Below are 13,204 nucleotides of genomic sequence, written 5' to 3'. Positions count from 1 at the left end.
ATGGCTTTGGGTAACATTACTGTATATACCCTTTCACTCTATCTCATCACTAAAAATGGAACAGCTGAAACACCCTGCTTCTGCAGCCATTTACGTCAGTCTGCTTCCCAACCTAAAATTTTACCTTCCTTCAGCTTTTGCTTACCTCTCTGCCCTTGTACTCCCAAATTACAGGCATGTACAAGTCTCATGCTATCATTATTTTCCCCTATATACTGTCTAAATCTTCTTGATATTTATGTTCTCTGTCATTCACCTTCAGACCTCCTTTCATACTGATTTTAGCACTAATCAACTCTCTCTGCCACTCCAAGCCTGTCTCAAAATCCAGTTGGTTACTCAATCAACTTTCAGCAGTGAAAGCTGTTAAACCAAATCAAAGACTATAAGAAACAAAAATGTACAGGGCTCCCTTTCTGCAGAAAAGTATTCAAGTGCAGTCTTAGAATAGCACTTCAGCAATAATCAGCATTGGAAATACAAATGAATTATCTTGCAAAAGGGAATACCTTGCCAACAAGCCTCCTTCGACCTTTTCGGAGACAACGGGCAGCAGCTCCTGGAAGGCGATTCAGGCGAGCATGAAAGCCTAAAAAATCAAACACAGGAAAACTGAAAATTCTTCCTAGTAAAACAGCCAGGAAAAATAGTTGGTTCAGTGGTCAAATCAATATTTCTCTCTCTGTGAGGAATAAAGAGTATTTTTGTGTCTTCTCCATCAGTGCAGCTATTTTTAATTGGATTACTACAGAAACAGATCACTAATATCAGTTTACGTTGCAGCACCTGTGAATAAAGTCTACTCATCATCACATCAAAAGTTAACAATCACAAGTCATTCCTTGTGGAGCTCACCTCTCTGAGCCGGTCGCGAGGGCAAAAGAAACGTGGAATCTGAGAGCTTTTCCAGTCCTGAGTCAATCCGCTCCACTTCAGATCGGTGGTCAGCTCCCCACTTGGGAAGGAGGTTGGGGACAGTGAATCCCGGGACACATTCTCCTTCATAAAACCAATCGCTCTGCTCATCGTCTCCTAAAGAAACAGGATGGAATTATCAATGAGAAACACCAACATGCCCTCTGACTGTCCCACGAAGTACTACAGGTAGGCATTTTTGGATGTGGAACAACAGCTGAAGTCTCATTAGGAATTCCTTCCTGAAGAACCTTATATTTGTATTCTGTTTCAATTATCTGCAGTAACTATGGGGCCTCACTAAATGCTTTAAACTCTACAACTCAGTCTACAAAATTTCCCTATAGAACAAAGCCTTCTTTATAGACCTGCCTAGGGCAGCTTTAGCACTCTGTTGCGGCTGCATCTCATCAACCTTAGTTCAATGCTGTGTGATGTCTAATGCACAACTCTTTCTCTGAAGTAATTACTGTGACAGAAGTAGAGGCCAATCATTTGGCACACGTGTTCTAGGCCACCACAGGAAAGATTTCACAACAGGACACCAGGCTCACAGAGTAAGCAAAAGGAGCACACTCACTGATGATGCAGATCCCTCGTCTCCTAATACAGCAGCAAACAGGAAAAAAATAAGGCTTTGAAATGGTCACTCTGAGTGTAAATACTAACCATACAGTTAGTCTGGCTCAATCAAAATTCCTTAAAATCTGTCAGAACTACAACCTCCCTGCAAAACTAGAGCAGCAGCAGCAACAGAAGTCATTACCAAAATGACTCCATAAAGCAGGGCCACTGTAATTAATAGTTGTAGTCTAATACTGAACTGCATCGGACACCATTCAGGGTAAACCTGCCTGGCCAAAAATCCCCTGGAGGCAGTAGCACGTGAGCAGTGTAAGAAAAAAGCAAGAAGATGACAGGGACACTTAGCTCTTCAGCATCCCATCTAAGAAACAGTCCCGTGTAATTGCAAGGTATTTTACCTTGCCTTAAAATATTAATGCACCTGACTTGAGGAAAACTCTCATTTGCTTAATCATTAAGACACAAGGATTCCCAGTTATTCTCTCTCTCTCTTCACCAAGTCACATTATCCCTGACTGAACTCCATTATGCCTACCCACACACCTTGCCAGCCAAAAAAAAGCAGAAAAAAACCTCATCCTAGTATGAATCACTTCACACATAACAGAAGAAGCAGCACCCAAAACCGACTCCAATCAGCAACGGTGAAGATAGCCAGAACATTTCAACCCAAAGCTATCGCACTGCTTTTTATTTCTGTGATATGTCAGTTGATCAAGAATGCTTATGACAAATATCTTTTGAAATATAGACATACCCCTACCCACCTTACATCAAACAAAAACTTAGTAATGTTGTCTAGGTCTTCTAAGTGATCATAACTTAGGCAAAAATATCCCTTACAGTTTTGGCTCTGTGAGCATAGAGCAATGTAATACCTCAAATCACTACTTCCAGAAGACAAACATTAACAACCAGGATCATATACTGATAGCTCTGCAACATTTGCCTTGAGAGACTTCTGTGCATTTAACAAAAACTTGCAATCCAATTATACACTAGGATAATTCTCCACTCACTGCAATTCCAGCTACCAGTGCATTTCCAAGAAAACTCATTTAATTAGCCACAGCAAATATATATTACACAACATAACCTCAAAAGAAGGGGAAAAAAGCTCTATTCAACTTAAGTACATTGCTATTTCAAATTACTCAGTTTGGGATTGCCTAGAAAACTATCTTTGATATGATCTATGACAAAAAAAAAATGTTTTGTGTTCTCTCCACCTCGCTAAAGCAAAGACCTGTTATTTACTTCTTTATGACCAGAAATTGTCAAAAAGGGGGAAAAAAAGTTGTTCCTTATTTAACCTGAAAATGCAACAACATCTGATTTTCTAAGATCTCATCAACCCTTTTAACATAAGTTAAAACGTCTTTTACCCACAAAACTGTTACAGTATAAACTGTTTAAACAAGCAGAGGTGACCACAAACCTCTTACAGGTGTGTATACATGCACACGTGTATACGTGCATATCATCCACACCAATCTTGTCTTGAGCGATGAGGCAAAAATGCAACACTTCAGTTACCACACTGCTTCATCACCTAGTATGCAAGTGCTCACTAATTTCAGCTCCCCCAGAAGAGTTACCAGCAAAAACAGGGGACAGGAGATTTGACCTTCCTGTTGATTTTGAAGTATGGGAAGCTGGAAATAGTTATTTCTGAGCAAAGGCAAAGCTCATCTCTGAAATTCACACTCTCAGGGAAAGTACTCCAGCCATCTACGGTCACAACAAATCAGCCCTACAGCCTAACACATCATCATTACAAAAGTGTACGTATGCTTGCTAACATCATACTGCCTCACAGAGACACCTGGGCTGGTAACAACTCAGTGGAAACAATATTTTCCTACTGAGTTACTGGTTCTACTTCCTTTAGCGCTCACATATTCCCAGAAGAGATCTCATCCAAATCTTAGCTTTTGAGATGTGACAGAGTGCACACCTGCACAAGCTGCATGGCCTTACAGGTCTCTAGGGTTATATCCCACCTGCTCCAAGCGTAATAGTCCTGAGTGCCTACGTGCCTACTGCAACTGCTTTTGCACTTACTTCCACCACATCCCCCAGAAACTGAACACTATGCTGTCACTGATAAAATCACCATACAGTCCACACTCAAAACCCCTAAGAAATCATTTCTGCAGTAGACATTGAAGATATTAGGCTCAACTAATGCACACAAGAGCAAGGGAAGAACAGATATTTACAGAAATAAAATCTATCACACATTACTGGTTTTCTTAGTAGTGAGTAGTTGCCTAACAAACTGGTAACTGATTTTTTGGAGTTTTCTCTTCCTACCCATAGAGAAAAAAATAACAGATTCAGGATGTAGTGGTATGGAGACAACATCTAAAACACCTGCAGCAATAGATCTTGAACTTTGTTCTTTTACTAGGGAAAGCTCTAAAACTTCTCTTCTATTTCCAGGCCTTGCCATAATAGTCATTTCTTATGTATATTAAATGTTATAGATCTGATATACAAGAGTGTACTGTTACCAAAATCACACCTTTCTAGCTCTCTCAGATCATTTTCTTAACTTCTAGCACCTCTCAGCCACTGGCCTCTCCCCCTTACTTCCCTCTCTGTCTGTCTTCAAACTTAGATCCTTCTTTGTCTTTATAAATTAACAGAAATTCTCCAGTAACACTTGAGGAAAATCACAGGACGGTTGTTACCTTGGCGGCCCTCATCATTGGTAAACAGGCCAGTATCACTGCTGCTGCATACACTGCTGGTTTCACTGCAACAAAAACAAACAAAAAACACTAAAAAAAAGTTACAATTCCAGCAGATACAAAACAAAAACCACTTTCTTACATTTTACCAGCTTCTCTGAGCCCAATATGCTATACATATTTCACAGAAATTAGGTATCGTTGCATTTCAGATACGTGGCTGGCTCTAGGAGGGGATATAATATCTTTCTGTTAAATCCTAGCAACGCTGCATCACTTGAAAAAGAGTAGAATCCTGTATCTAGTCTAGTTCTAACGTATCAAAAAGTAATTAATACAATGGCATTTGCCTCGGGTACTAGAGTTAATAACCTGACTCTGACATTGTCTGGAATACTCACTAGGAAATTAAGTGCAGTTAACTGTCCTTGGGTCACTTAACAGCTACTGAAAAACATCTGAAGTTTTGTATTTCAGACTTCTTTTTCTCAGATGTGTTACAGAGCTACATAAAGCCCCCTTCAATCTACAGCAACTTTTATTTTCTTTAGAGGGAAGAGCAATGGGTACATTTGTAACTCCCTGGCCAAATACCTTAGCACAGCACGACTTGCTACTGCTCAACGCAACCTTGTCACAGCACGCTTTGCATTTGCTGAAGCGGTTACAGGAGACTTAATTCCTGAACCAATGAATTAAACTAGAAATTAATGTGTAGAAAGCCGTTAATTGACTGTAAAACTAGATGAATATTTGCAGCAGAAGTACATGCTCAGGTCAGTCCCAAGCATCTGATGGCTTTAATGCTGATATTAAATCAATCTTCAGACACTTCGGGCAGTACTTCCCCCGATTTAGCTGAGAGATATAAGAACAAGCAGAGCTACTTTCTGCCCACCCCTTTAGCACTAAGGCCTTACAGAAGATGTGAACATCAGATGTAAGTCAGCATCCCAGTCAATCCCCAGTCGGGGAGAGTTGTTAGAAAGCATCCCTTGCCCACTCCAAGGGGCTTGGGTCATACTAGACACAAAACCCCTCTGTTTTCAAAGCAGAAGGATGCGTTATCACAAGAAGTGTAATCCCAAAGAACTGCAGGAACATAATAAACCTATTCTTGAGTATATTATTGCTCTTGGAAAATACACTCTGAAGTGTAACCAAATTAACTCATCATGTGTGGTATCTATAAACTCCGCATCTTCATCATTGCATAAAGGCCATTTAAACTGAAAGGATGAATGGTCTGTATATTATTCCCACATTTCAGTATGTAAGTTAATATCAAATTCCCAATCAATTCATTACAAAGTTTGGCCATCCACTTGCCCTCCCACATAAACACAATAACAATTAAGGCCAAGGACTGATAACCACGAGTCATTTGTTTCATTCCTAGCTCTCCTACCAACTCACTGTATGACCCTGGGCAAATCTCTTAGCATGGCTGCTTTCCCTTTTGAAAGCCTGGATTAATAGTCCTCACAAGCAGCAGATGCAAGGATTGAGTGACTGCTACATAAGGGTTTTAGCATCCTCAGAGGAAAGGTGCCTGAGAAAGGAAAACGCATTAAGTCAAGATTCCAGATCATGTTAACAGTACTTTTAGCATCCTGTTGTACTGAGCGCTCTTTAGTTCCTTACAGATAAACATGACTGCCAGTGCCTTACTTGAATGAATTTTTGTGGACCTCACTCACCCTCTTTACTGCCCATTTTACACTTCAGGGCTGAACACAAACTAGACTCCTCCACGAGCCTTTCTGCAGGTCCAGTAAGCGCTGATTAATGACCTCCACTTGCAAAGGAGGCTACTTACCTTAACCATGAAATAATGAATCCTATTGATCCAACAACCTACTGCTATAGAGTGTTATTGATCACCCAATCTTTGGTTAAAATGGTCCTCATTTAGCAATTTCACTGTCACAAACACCTGGAGCAAAGCATGCTTATAATTAAATAGTTTGGGGGAGTTAAAGTGAGAGGTGATGGACAGAGATCTCAGGTTTCCCCCATTTATTCTTTCTCCTGAGCTATTGTTTGTGTCAGGAGAGATATTGATTTTCTATAAAAATAAGAAAACAAGAGGCACCGAGGGGCTGCAGAAGGTCAGGCTGGGCTGGAGAAGGAGGGGATGCTGAACACTCTGTCTTTGTCACTTGCCTTCCAAGAGAGGAATTTTTTCTTTACTGAGAGACTGGCCTCCAATTCATCAGCGTAGCCAGGCTCTCGAGTGCCACTGCAGGCTGTCATCAAAACAGCTCCCTTCCAGCAGCGCTGGTTACACTCCCAGGCCAGAATATATCAGCATCAGCCAGCGAAGTCACAGCACTGGTGGGTCAGTGCAATGCAGTTTGAAAAAGTCAAGTTACAGCACTTGATAGCAGATTAGCCAAACCAAACATCTCTCACTAGCCAGCACATCACTCAAAGTGATCCGTCAGACAGCTCTTGTACCATGGTTTGTTCTGTCCTCAAGATGAACCCAGACCATTCTGAGAGCACTCAGCTTAGATCAACAAGAGAAAGAACTTCAGCACTCAATATATAATTTCCCTTTGCTTTATTATGGCTGCAGGGAATCTCAGAGCATTAGAAGAGAGAGAAGGTTACTTCTAACAGTCTTAGCAGTTAATTCTCACCCTTGTACAAATATACAGATGACCATTTAAACTAACATCACTTGCTTCCTCTGTTGTTTCCACAATTATTTACAAATTAGGCTTTGAGTCATGTCATTACCCAACTTAGAAACATCACTTTCCCTCATCATGTTCCTGCACATCTTTCCTTCTCTCAGTTCACCTCTTGCCACATTTGGCAATTTCAAAAATTTCATGCACAGTTTGAACCACAATGATGCAGCACATCTTCTTCCACAAAAAGATGAGGTGAAGCCTTACAAGCAAACTGGAAGTACTACCTCCCAGTTAAGTATACATTTCCAAAGCTTTCTCAATGAATGGGAGTTTATCTACTGAATACAGTAGGCTTTTGATCTGACTTAGGATAAGGGGCTTTGTAGAAAGCAGAGAAAATGCAGGTATGTTAGCATTTAAAGAGATTCTTTCCTACATAACAAAGAAAAGCAATTGTCATTGGAGTGGAGGAAAAAGAAGGTGAAAGAAACCATCAGTTCTGAAGGTACAACTTAGTTGTCTAAAAACACATTAGTTTTGTGAAACTCCCCATCACCAGGGGTCTCTTTTCTCAGGTGAAAAGCAAAGGACAGGAGGCAGGGAGGTGGTGCAGTCAACATCCCTGGAGGTATTTAAGAGATGTGTGGATGTGGTGCTTAGGGACATGGCTTAGCAGCGGACTTGCAGTGTTAGGTGGTTGGACGTGATGATCTTGAACGTTTTTCCAACCAAAATGATGCCATGAACAGCACCGGAACCAACACAGTACCAAAACACTCCATAAATTGCTCGATCATGATGGGCTGTTTCCAAGTACCGTGAGTTTTATCAGTCACTTTCCCTCCCCTCAGCTTGTGATGACACCCATATGATCCTCTCTCCTAGGCATCCAATTTTCTTCTCCTTTCCTCAGGCTATGTCCTTGTTACACATCTGTGCAAAGTACTCCTCTCATGGTACCAGGAAAAGCAGCTAGAGCAGAGTAAGAGCAGGGTGAGCACAGCCAGCTTCGCTCTGCTAGCAGCTATATTTGCAGCAGCAGAAACCAAAGCGTGATCCTTCACTGCTGCGAGGGATAGTCTGCAGCGAAGAGGGTTGCGTGTGTTTCTCTCCAACTTTGACCCTCCCTAGTGAGTCACAGCGCAGATCACACATGTGGTGTTGGAGACATCAAATACTCTGAGAAATATTTGATTTCTCAGAAAGAGAATCCCAAGGATTTGGCAGCAGATGGTAAGTGTCATTTGATGCAGACACTTGCACAATAATTAGTTTGAGAGCAAGGGACAACTGAGACAGAACAAAGCGATATCCTCAGCATGGTCCTTAAGTAACAGTCCAGACAAAGCTGTTTGCTTACTCTTTTAAAGTCTGGCACAAATAAAGGCTGGATGAAAGCCTGCTGGTTTAAGTTCAAGTTTGACATGATGGAACAGGCTCTGACTGGTGGAAAAAAAACCTCAAGGAACCCTGTCCATCACTGCCACATCAAGTAAGGGTATCTCTCAGTCCATCACCAGTGACATGCAACATTCAGGGGCTACTCGGCGTGTTTCCTTTCCTGGACTACCAGCAACAGCACTGAAAAGACTGAAGTGCTTTTAACAACTCATAACAAAAACACATCCACTGGTCTCTTGAAAAGGCCCACTCTGTACTCACTTTTTAACCTAAAGAGAGCCACTTTTCAAGAAAAAAAGACCTTTTTTTTTTTTTTTTTTTTTTTTTGCTACTTCCATCCTCTAGCAGTCACATACAAACCAAAAAAGCAACAGTGGTTCCCGGGATCAGGACAGTGAGGACGTATCACAGCCTGTGCTTTTCAGAGTCTCGCAGAAAATACCTTTGAGGAGTTTGCAGCTATTACCCACAAAGCCCTCGATAACCAAGTGCCACTTGTCCGTTCTGACAAACTGCAGCAGCTAGACAGCCAGAACACTTAAATGAACCCGAACATACGAACAATTACACTGGAGCAAACAACTATACTTGTCAAATTCACTGTCCTCTCTCTGACGGTGCCTATTATAGTGGATGCCCAAGGAAAGAATATAAGATCATAACACCAATTGACTATTTCCTCGGTATGATCCTATAGCTTCCAGCAATTTCAGGACTTCCTGAGCAAGATCTTCCACCTGGGCTATAATGCTTAACAGCCCCTGATAAATCCATCCTCCACATCCCCCTTTTGGATACAGAAAAGTTTCTCCAAAGTGTCCCACAGCAGAGTTCCAAAAATTGTGTGTATGAAAAGTAATACAATTTTTGTATTGAACGTCTCCTGCTTCTCACACAATGACAGTCTCTATTCCCTTTTAGTATGCCATTCGTTAAGAAATCTCCTCCATTTGACTCTCAGCAGTTGTTTCTTTTCTAACCTGAAAAGTCTCTTTGTACAGAAGCAGCATTACAACCCCAAATATTCTAAAAATGAAACTCAAGGGAAAAATTCTCAAGAGCAACACAGGAACAAACTCAGACCACAATATTTACATTTCTTATTTTCATCTCTTTACATTTCTTATTTCATCAAAAGTTCTTCAAAACTGGACACTGGACACAGACTCCGCTGCTTGTGCGGACCTATCCTTTAAGTATAAAGAAGCTGGGTGAAACTGAAATAATCTTCTCACTACTTTCTCCCAAAGCTAGCTTTCCAGGACCTGATTCCAGATCCACTCAGAGATGCAAAACTGTAGACAAGATGTTTTGACTGAGGTCCATACAGTACCTGCACAGAGGGGTAGTGGTCACGATAGGAGATCTGACCTGTTCTCTGTTACTTATGGTAAGTTCTGAAAACAAGAAGCTAAGATCAGTTCAAATCAATCAGACAACCCAAGTGCCCGCAGTGGACTTAGCTGCCAATTCTCAAGCCACAAGCATGCTACTTTGTAGCAGCAGGGCCACAGACTTTTCAGAGGGGTGCTTGTATAATATAAGTCAGAAACATAATAACTTCGCCAACTTTTCAAAGTGTTTGGGTCATCAGTACAGCACTAACAGGAAATGCTGCTGGAAAAAAATCCACAGTTTAAAAGTAGCTGAGGGATTTCCCCTCTTCAAAAAGAGAACAGCACTGAATAATTTTGATAAGAACTTATAAAAGCAAAGCACAGGATTTACAAGCAGGTGCAAGCAAGGCAGCCATCTAGCTCTAACACAGGGAAGAAACTGAGATCTCACCATTCAGACATATTTTCATCTGAGCCCTGCTTCTGCTCATCAGCTTCACACTCCATCCGCTCCTTCCTTCCCCCTTTGCTGAGGAAGGGCCTGTTCTCTCCTGTTTCACAAAGGCCACGACTAGATGATGTCCAAGGGGTGTTTTCCTTCCAGCGTGAAAGACGTTGTTTCTTAGCTGACTTGAACCTGCAGCCCCTCTCGTAGTTCCACTCCGACACCCTAAGCTTTTGCTGGAGACTGGCAGCCACCTCTGATGTCACGCGTTTGACTTTCCGACGGCGCCTGAGAGGTCGACACGGCGCGTTCTCTGTAAAGGAGTCTGACTCATGCCATGAGTGTTGCTTGCTCCTCAGGGTGGCACTGAGAGCTGGATGTCGTTTGACCACTGCTGTGTCATCAGAGTCACTGAAATTGGCTGTCAGCACCTCCCGGCAATCCTTCACAGCTTCATCCAAGCTTGACTCTGAGGCCTCGCTGTAGCAGCAGGCATGCTCTGCCTGATGCGTGAAGTCTGAGCGTCGTTTGCGACCCCGTCTCTTGCGAAGCTGACGTCGCTGCTGCCGTGGGCTTAGGGCCATCTCTTCCCATAGCTCATCCAGCTTGTTTTGTTCTGAAGTCTGCTCTAAGGCTGAAGCCAAGTCATGCACCAGTTCATCCATTGGCAATACCTACTAAAAACGACAGCAAACAATTAGCACCAGACATAAGTGTCACTACTAACACATTGCTAAACCACAGTATACTATAGCCTTTGTAACATTAACTGAGTTACACACTTACTTTGAGCTGCCTAGGAGAAACAATGCAGCACAACTGCTGTTTCTTGGGCTAATGTTCACTCCTTCCTTCCTTTTGCAAGAGTTAAAACCCGCTTCTAACCATGGTGGCAGAGACTTCGCTACTGCGGCAGCTGGGTCAAGTGTTCTGCGTCTGGAAAGGCCTTACGGCTGCATCTTTTGCTTTGAAGGAATGTGCTTTATTACACATCTTAAGGGCAACAGAGCCTGCAACTAGCTCTCTACCTGATGTGATTGTGTTGGTTACTATAAGCCCCAGGGACCAGCCTGCACGGCAAACAGACTGAAGTCTTCAAGAAAGTAGACAGGCAGTAAAGCTGGGAGCAAAACAAAAAGTAAAACAGGCAGTTTGCAAGTAAGTAAAACAGGCAGTTTGCAAGTCAGCACCAAATCAGCAGCAAAACAAGACACACGGACCCTGTGCTCCTTACAACAGCGTGGGTAAGACCAAGCCCCACTTGCCACAGGAAGAATTCCCACCCGCCCGCCCGCCCACCCTACCTCTGGGCTGTCGGTGTCCTAAGCTCCTGGCCAAACTCCTAACCCCACCACAGTCACCTCCCCCTCCGTGCCACGCCGAGGCGGGATTTCCCTCCCCAAACTGAAGGTTTCACACTCAGCCACCGGGCCCGAGCATGCAAACACCCGCAGCCCCGTCCCAGAGCAGCCCCGGCTGCCGCAGGCCGCCCCCGGCACCCCGCCCCACAACGCCCCACAACGCCCCTCCGCCCCGAGGGGCAGCCGGCGCCCTCCCGCAGCCCGCCGGGCAGCCCCCGGCCCCGCAGCACGGGCCCGCCGCGCACCGAGGCCCGGCCGGGGAGCCCACCGGGGCCCCGCCGGCCCGGCCCGGCCCGGTCCCTCCCGGCCCGGCCCGGCCCAGCCCCGCCGAGCCGCTCCCGGCCCCGCCGCCCCCTCCCGGCCCCACCGCCGGGCCGCGGCCCCCCGGCCCCGCTCACCGGCCAGCGGCCGCTCCGCCCGCCCCTCGCAACGGCGCTTCCGGCCTCCCCGGGCCGCTTCCTCCCCGCCCGCCCCGCCGAGGGGCGGGCCTGGCGCCGGGGGTTGGCCCGGGACGGGGCCGCGGCGCCTCCCGGCCCGCCCCTCGGGGCCGGCGGGGTGCTCTGAGGGAGCGCCGTGTAATGGCGGGGTGATCGGACGGGTGTCCCCGCCGCAGTGCTCCTGTTACTGGGCTTAAGCTCGCGGAGTTGTGTCCCCCGATCCTCTTCCAGGCGCTTTTGGGATAGGGTGGACGTGAGGTGCCTCAACGTGGCACTGCTTCGTGGCGGGGTGTCTGTGAGGTGCTGGGGCTGCTGCCACGCCACCGAGGTTCGCTGTCACCCCAAAGCACGACCACAACTTGTCCCACATGAAGATCCCCCCGTGTTTTCATGTTTCACCCCAGTGACCACTGAACACCTGCAGACACATGGCCCAGCGTCTGAGGTCCTTCCTGAAGCTCGGCACCCAGATCTCTAATCTCGACACATCCCTTGATTTAGTGCGTGTATATTATCAGGTGCCGCGGGTCGGTTTATGAAGTTCTTATTTATGGAAATATCAGCCACCGGCTTATCTGACCTCTGGCCTGCTTGCGAATGAAAGTAACATCTGCCCTGTAGAAGGCCCGGTGTTCCTTATCGATTTTCTGAAGATTTGTGCTTTGGTAGGTCCTGTTGTCGGAGTCCCAGCCCGTGTCTCTACAGATCATTAGCTGCTAATAGAAGCTGTATGTTCGCAGCTCTTGTCATGCGCTCACTCTTGCGCTGCTTGATTTTTATTTTTATTTTTTAATTGTAAGATGTAGGTAACCAGTAAACTATCTACCAAAACTCCTCCATTTCATTTCAGTGCTGACACACCGATTTTAAATATCTGGATGAAACTTTGTTATTTCTCAAGTTAAACCTCTCTGTGTAATTCCCTTGTCCTTAAGAGCTGTACCTCACTTCGTATTGTCACAGCATATTCTTATAATCTTTCCCATTTTCTAGATCACCAGCAGCCATCAGTAAAGCCAAGTGTGTCCCCACACTCACGTTTTACTTAGCGTTTCCTTTTGTTTCCTGTCTTTCCGTTTATTTAATCCATGTGGCAGCATTCATATTCAAGACAATATTGGTTCATTTTTCAAGTAACATTTTACGAGGTAGTATATTAAAGGCTTTGCTGAAGTCCAGATATATTATGTACATGGCATTCTCTTCATCTGCTAATTTTGTAAATTAAATCAGAGAAAGTAATCAGGTTTGTCTGACATGATTTGTTCTCTATAAATCTGCACCGCTGCTTATTGCTCATGGATCTATTATCTTTTGTATTTTTGCATATTTTTTTCTGCCCCTATTCTGTCATGTGGCCAGGAACAGAAGTTATTCTGAAAGGG

At 44.4% G+C, this 13,204-nt stretch overlaps 1 protein-coding gene across 12 annotated transcripts in view; it reads right to left on the bottom strand.

The window, feature by feature from the left end:
* The window catches only part of GPATCH2L (G-patch domain containing 2 like), a 39,623-nt gene extending 27,734 nt beyond the window's left edge, over positions 1 to 11,889 (bottom strand). For 4 of the 12 annotated variants that reach the window (XR_013952256.1, XM_080595619.1, XM_080595612.1 and 1 more), the window contains exons 1-6: positions 11,781 to 11,862; positions 10,808 to 11,141; positions 10,028 to 10,698; positions 4,197 to 4,261; positions 856 to 1,032; positions 510 to 589 (exon numbers count right to left, since the gene is read on the bottom strand). Coding sequence is in view for 11 of the 12 variants with exons in the window: in XM_080595619.1 (XP_080451745.1) it covers positions 510 to 589; positions 856 to 1,032; positions 4,197 to 4,261; positions 10,028 to 10,686 (981 nt within the window). In the remaining variant the exon portion in view is untranslated. Of the gene's footprint in view, positions 1 to 509; positions 590 to 855; positions 1,033 to 4,196; positions 4,262 to 10,027; positions 10,699 to 10,799; positions 11,142 to 11,780 lie in introns of all 12 variants that reach the window. The other 8 variants (XM_080595617.1, XM_080595618.1, XM_080595616.1 and 5 more) reach the window with 8 other exon arrangements.
* Between the last annotated feature and the right edge of the window lie 1,315 nt (positions 11,890 to 13,204).

This window comes from Anser brachyrhynchus, assembly GCF_964034855.1.
Source record: "Anser brachyrhynchus genome assembly, chromosome: 5".
Classification (NCBI taxonomy): domain Eukaryota; kingdom Metazoa; phylum Chordata; class Aves; order Anseriformes; family Anatidae; genus Anser; species Anser brachyrhynchus.
The sequence above is the reverse complement of the archived record's forward strand: the minus strand, read 5'-3'. Positions and strand labels throughout refer to the sequence as shown.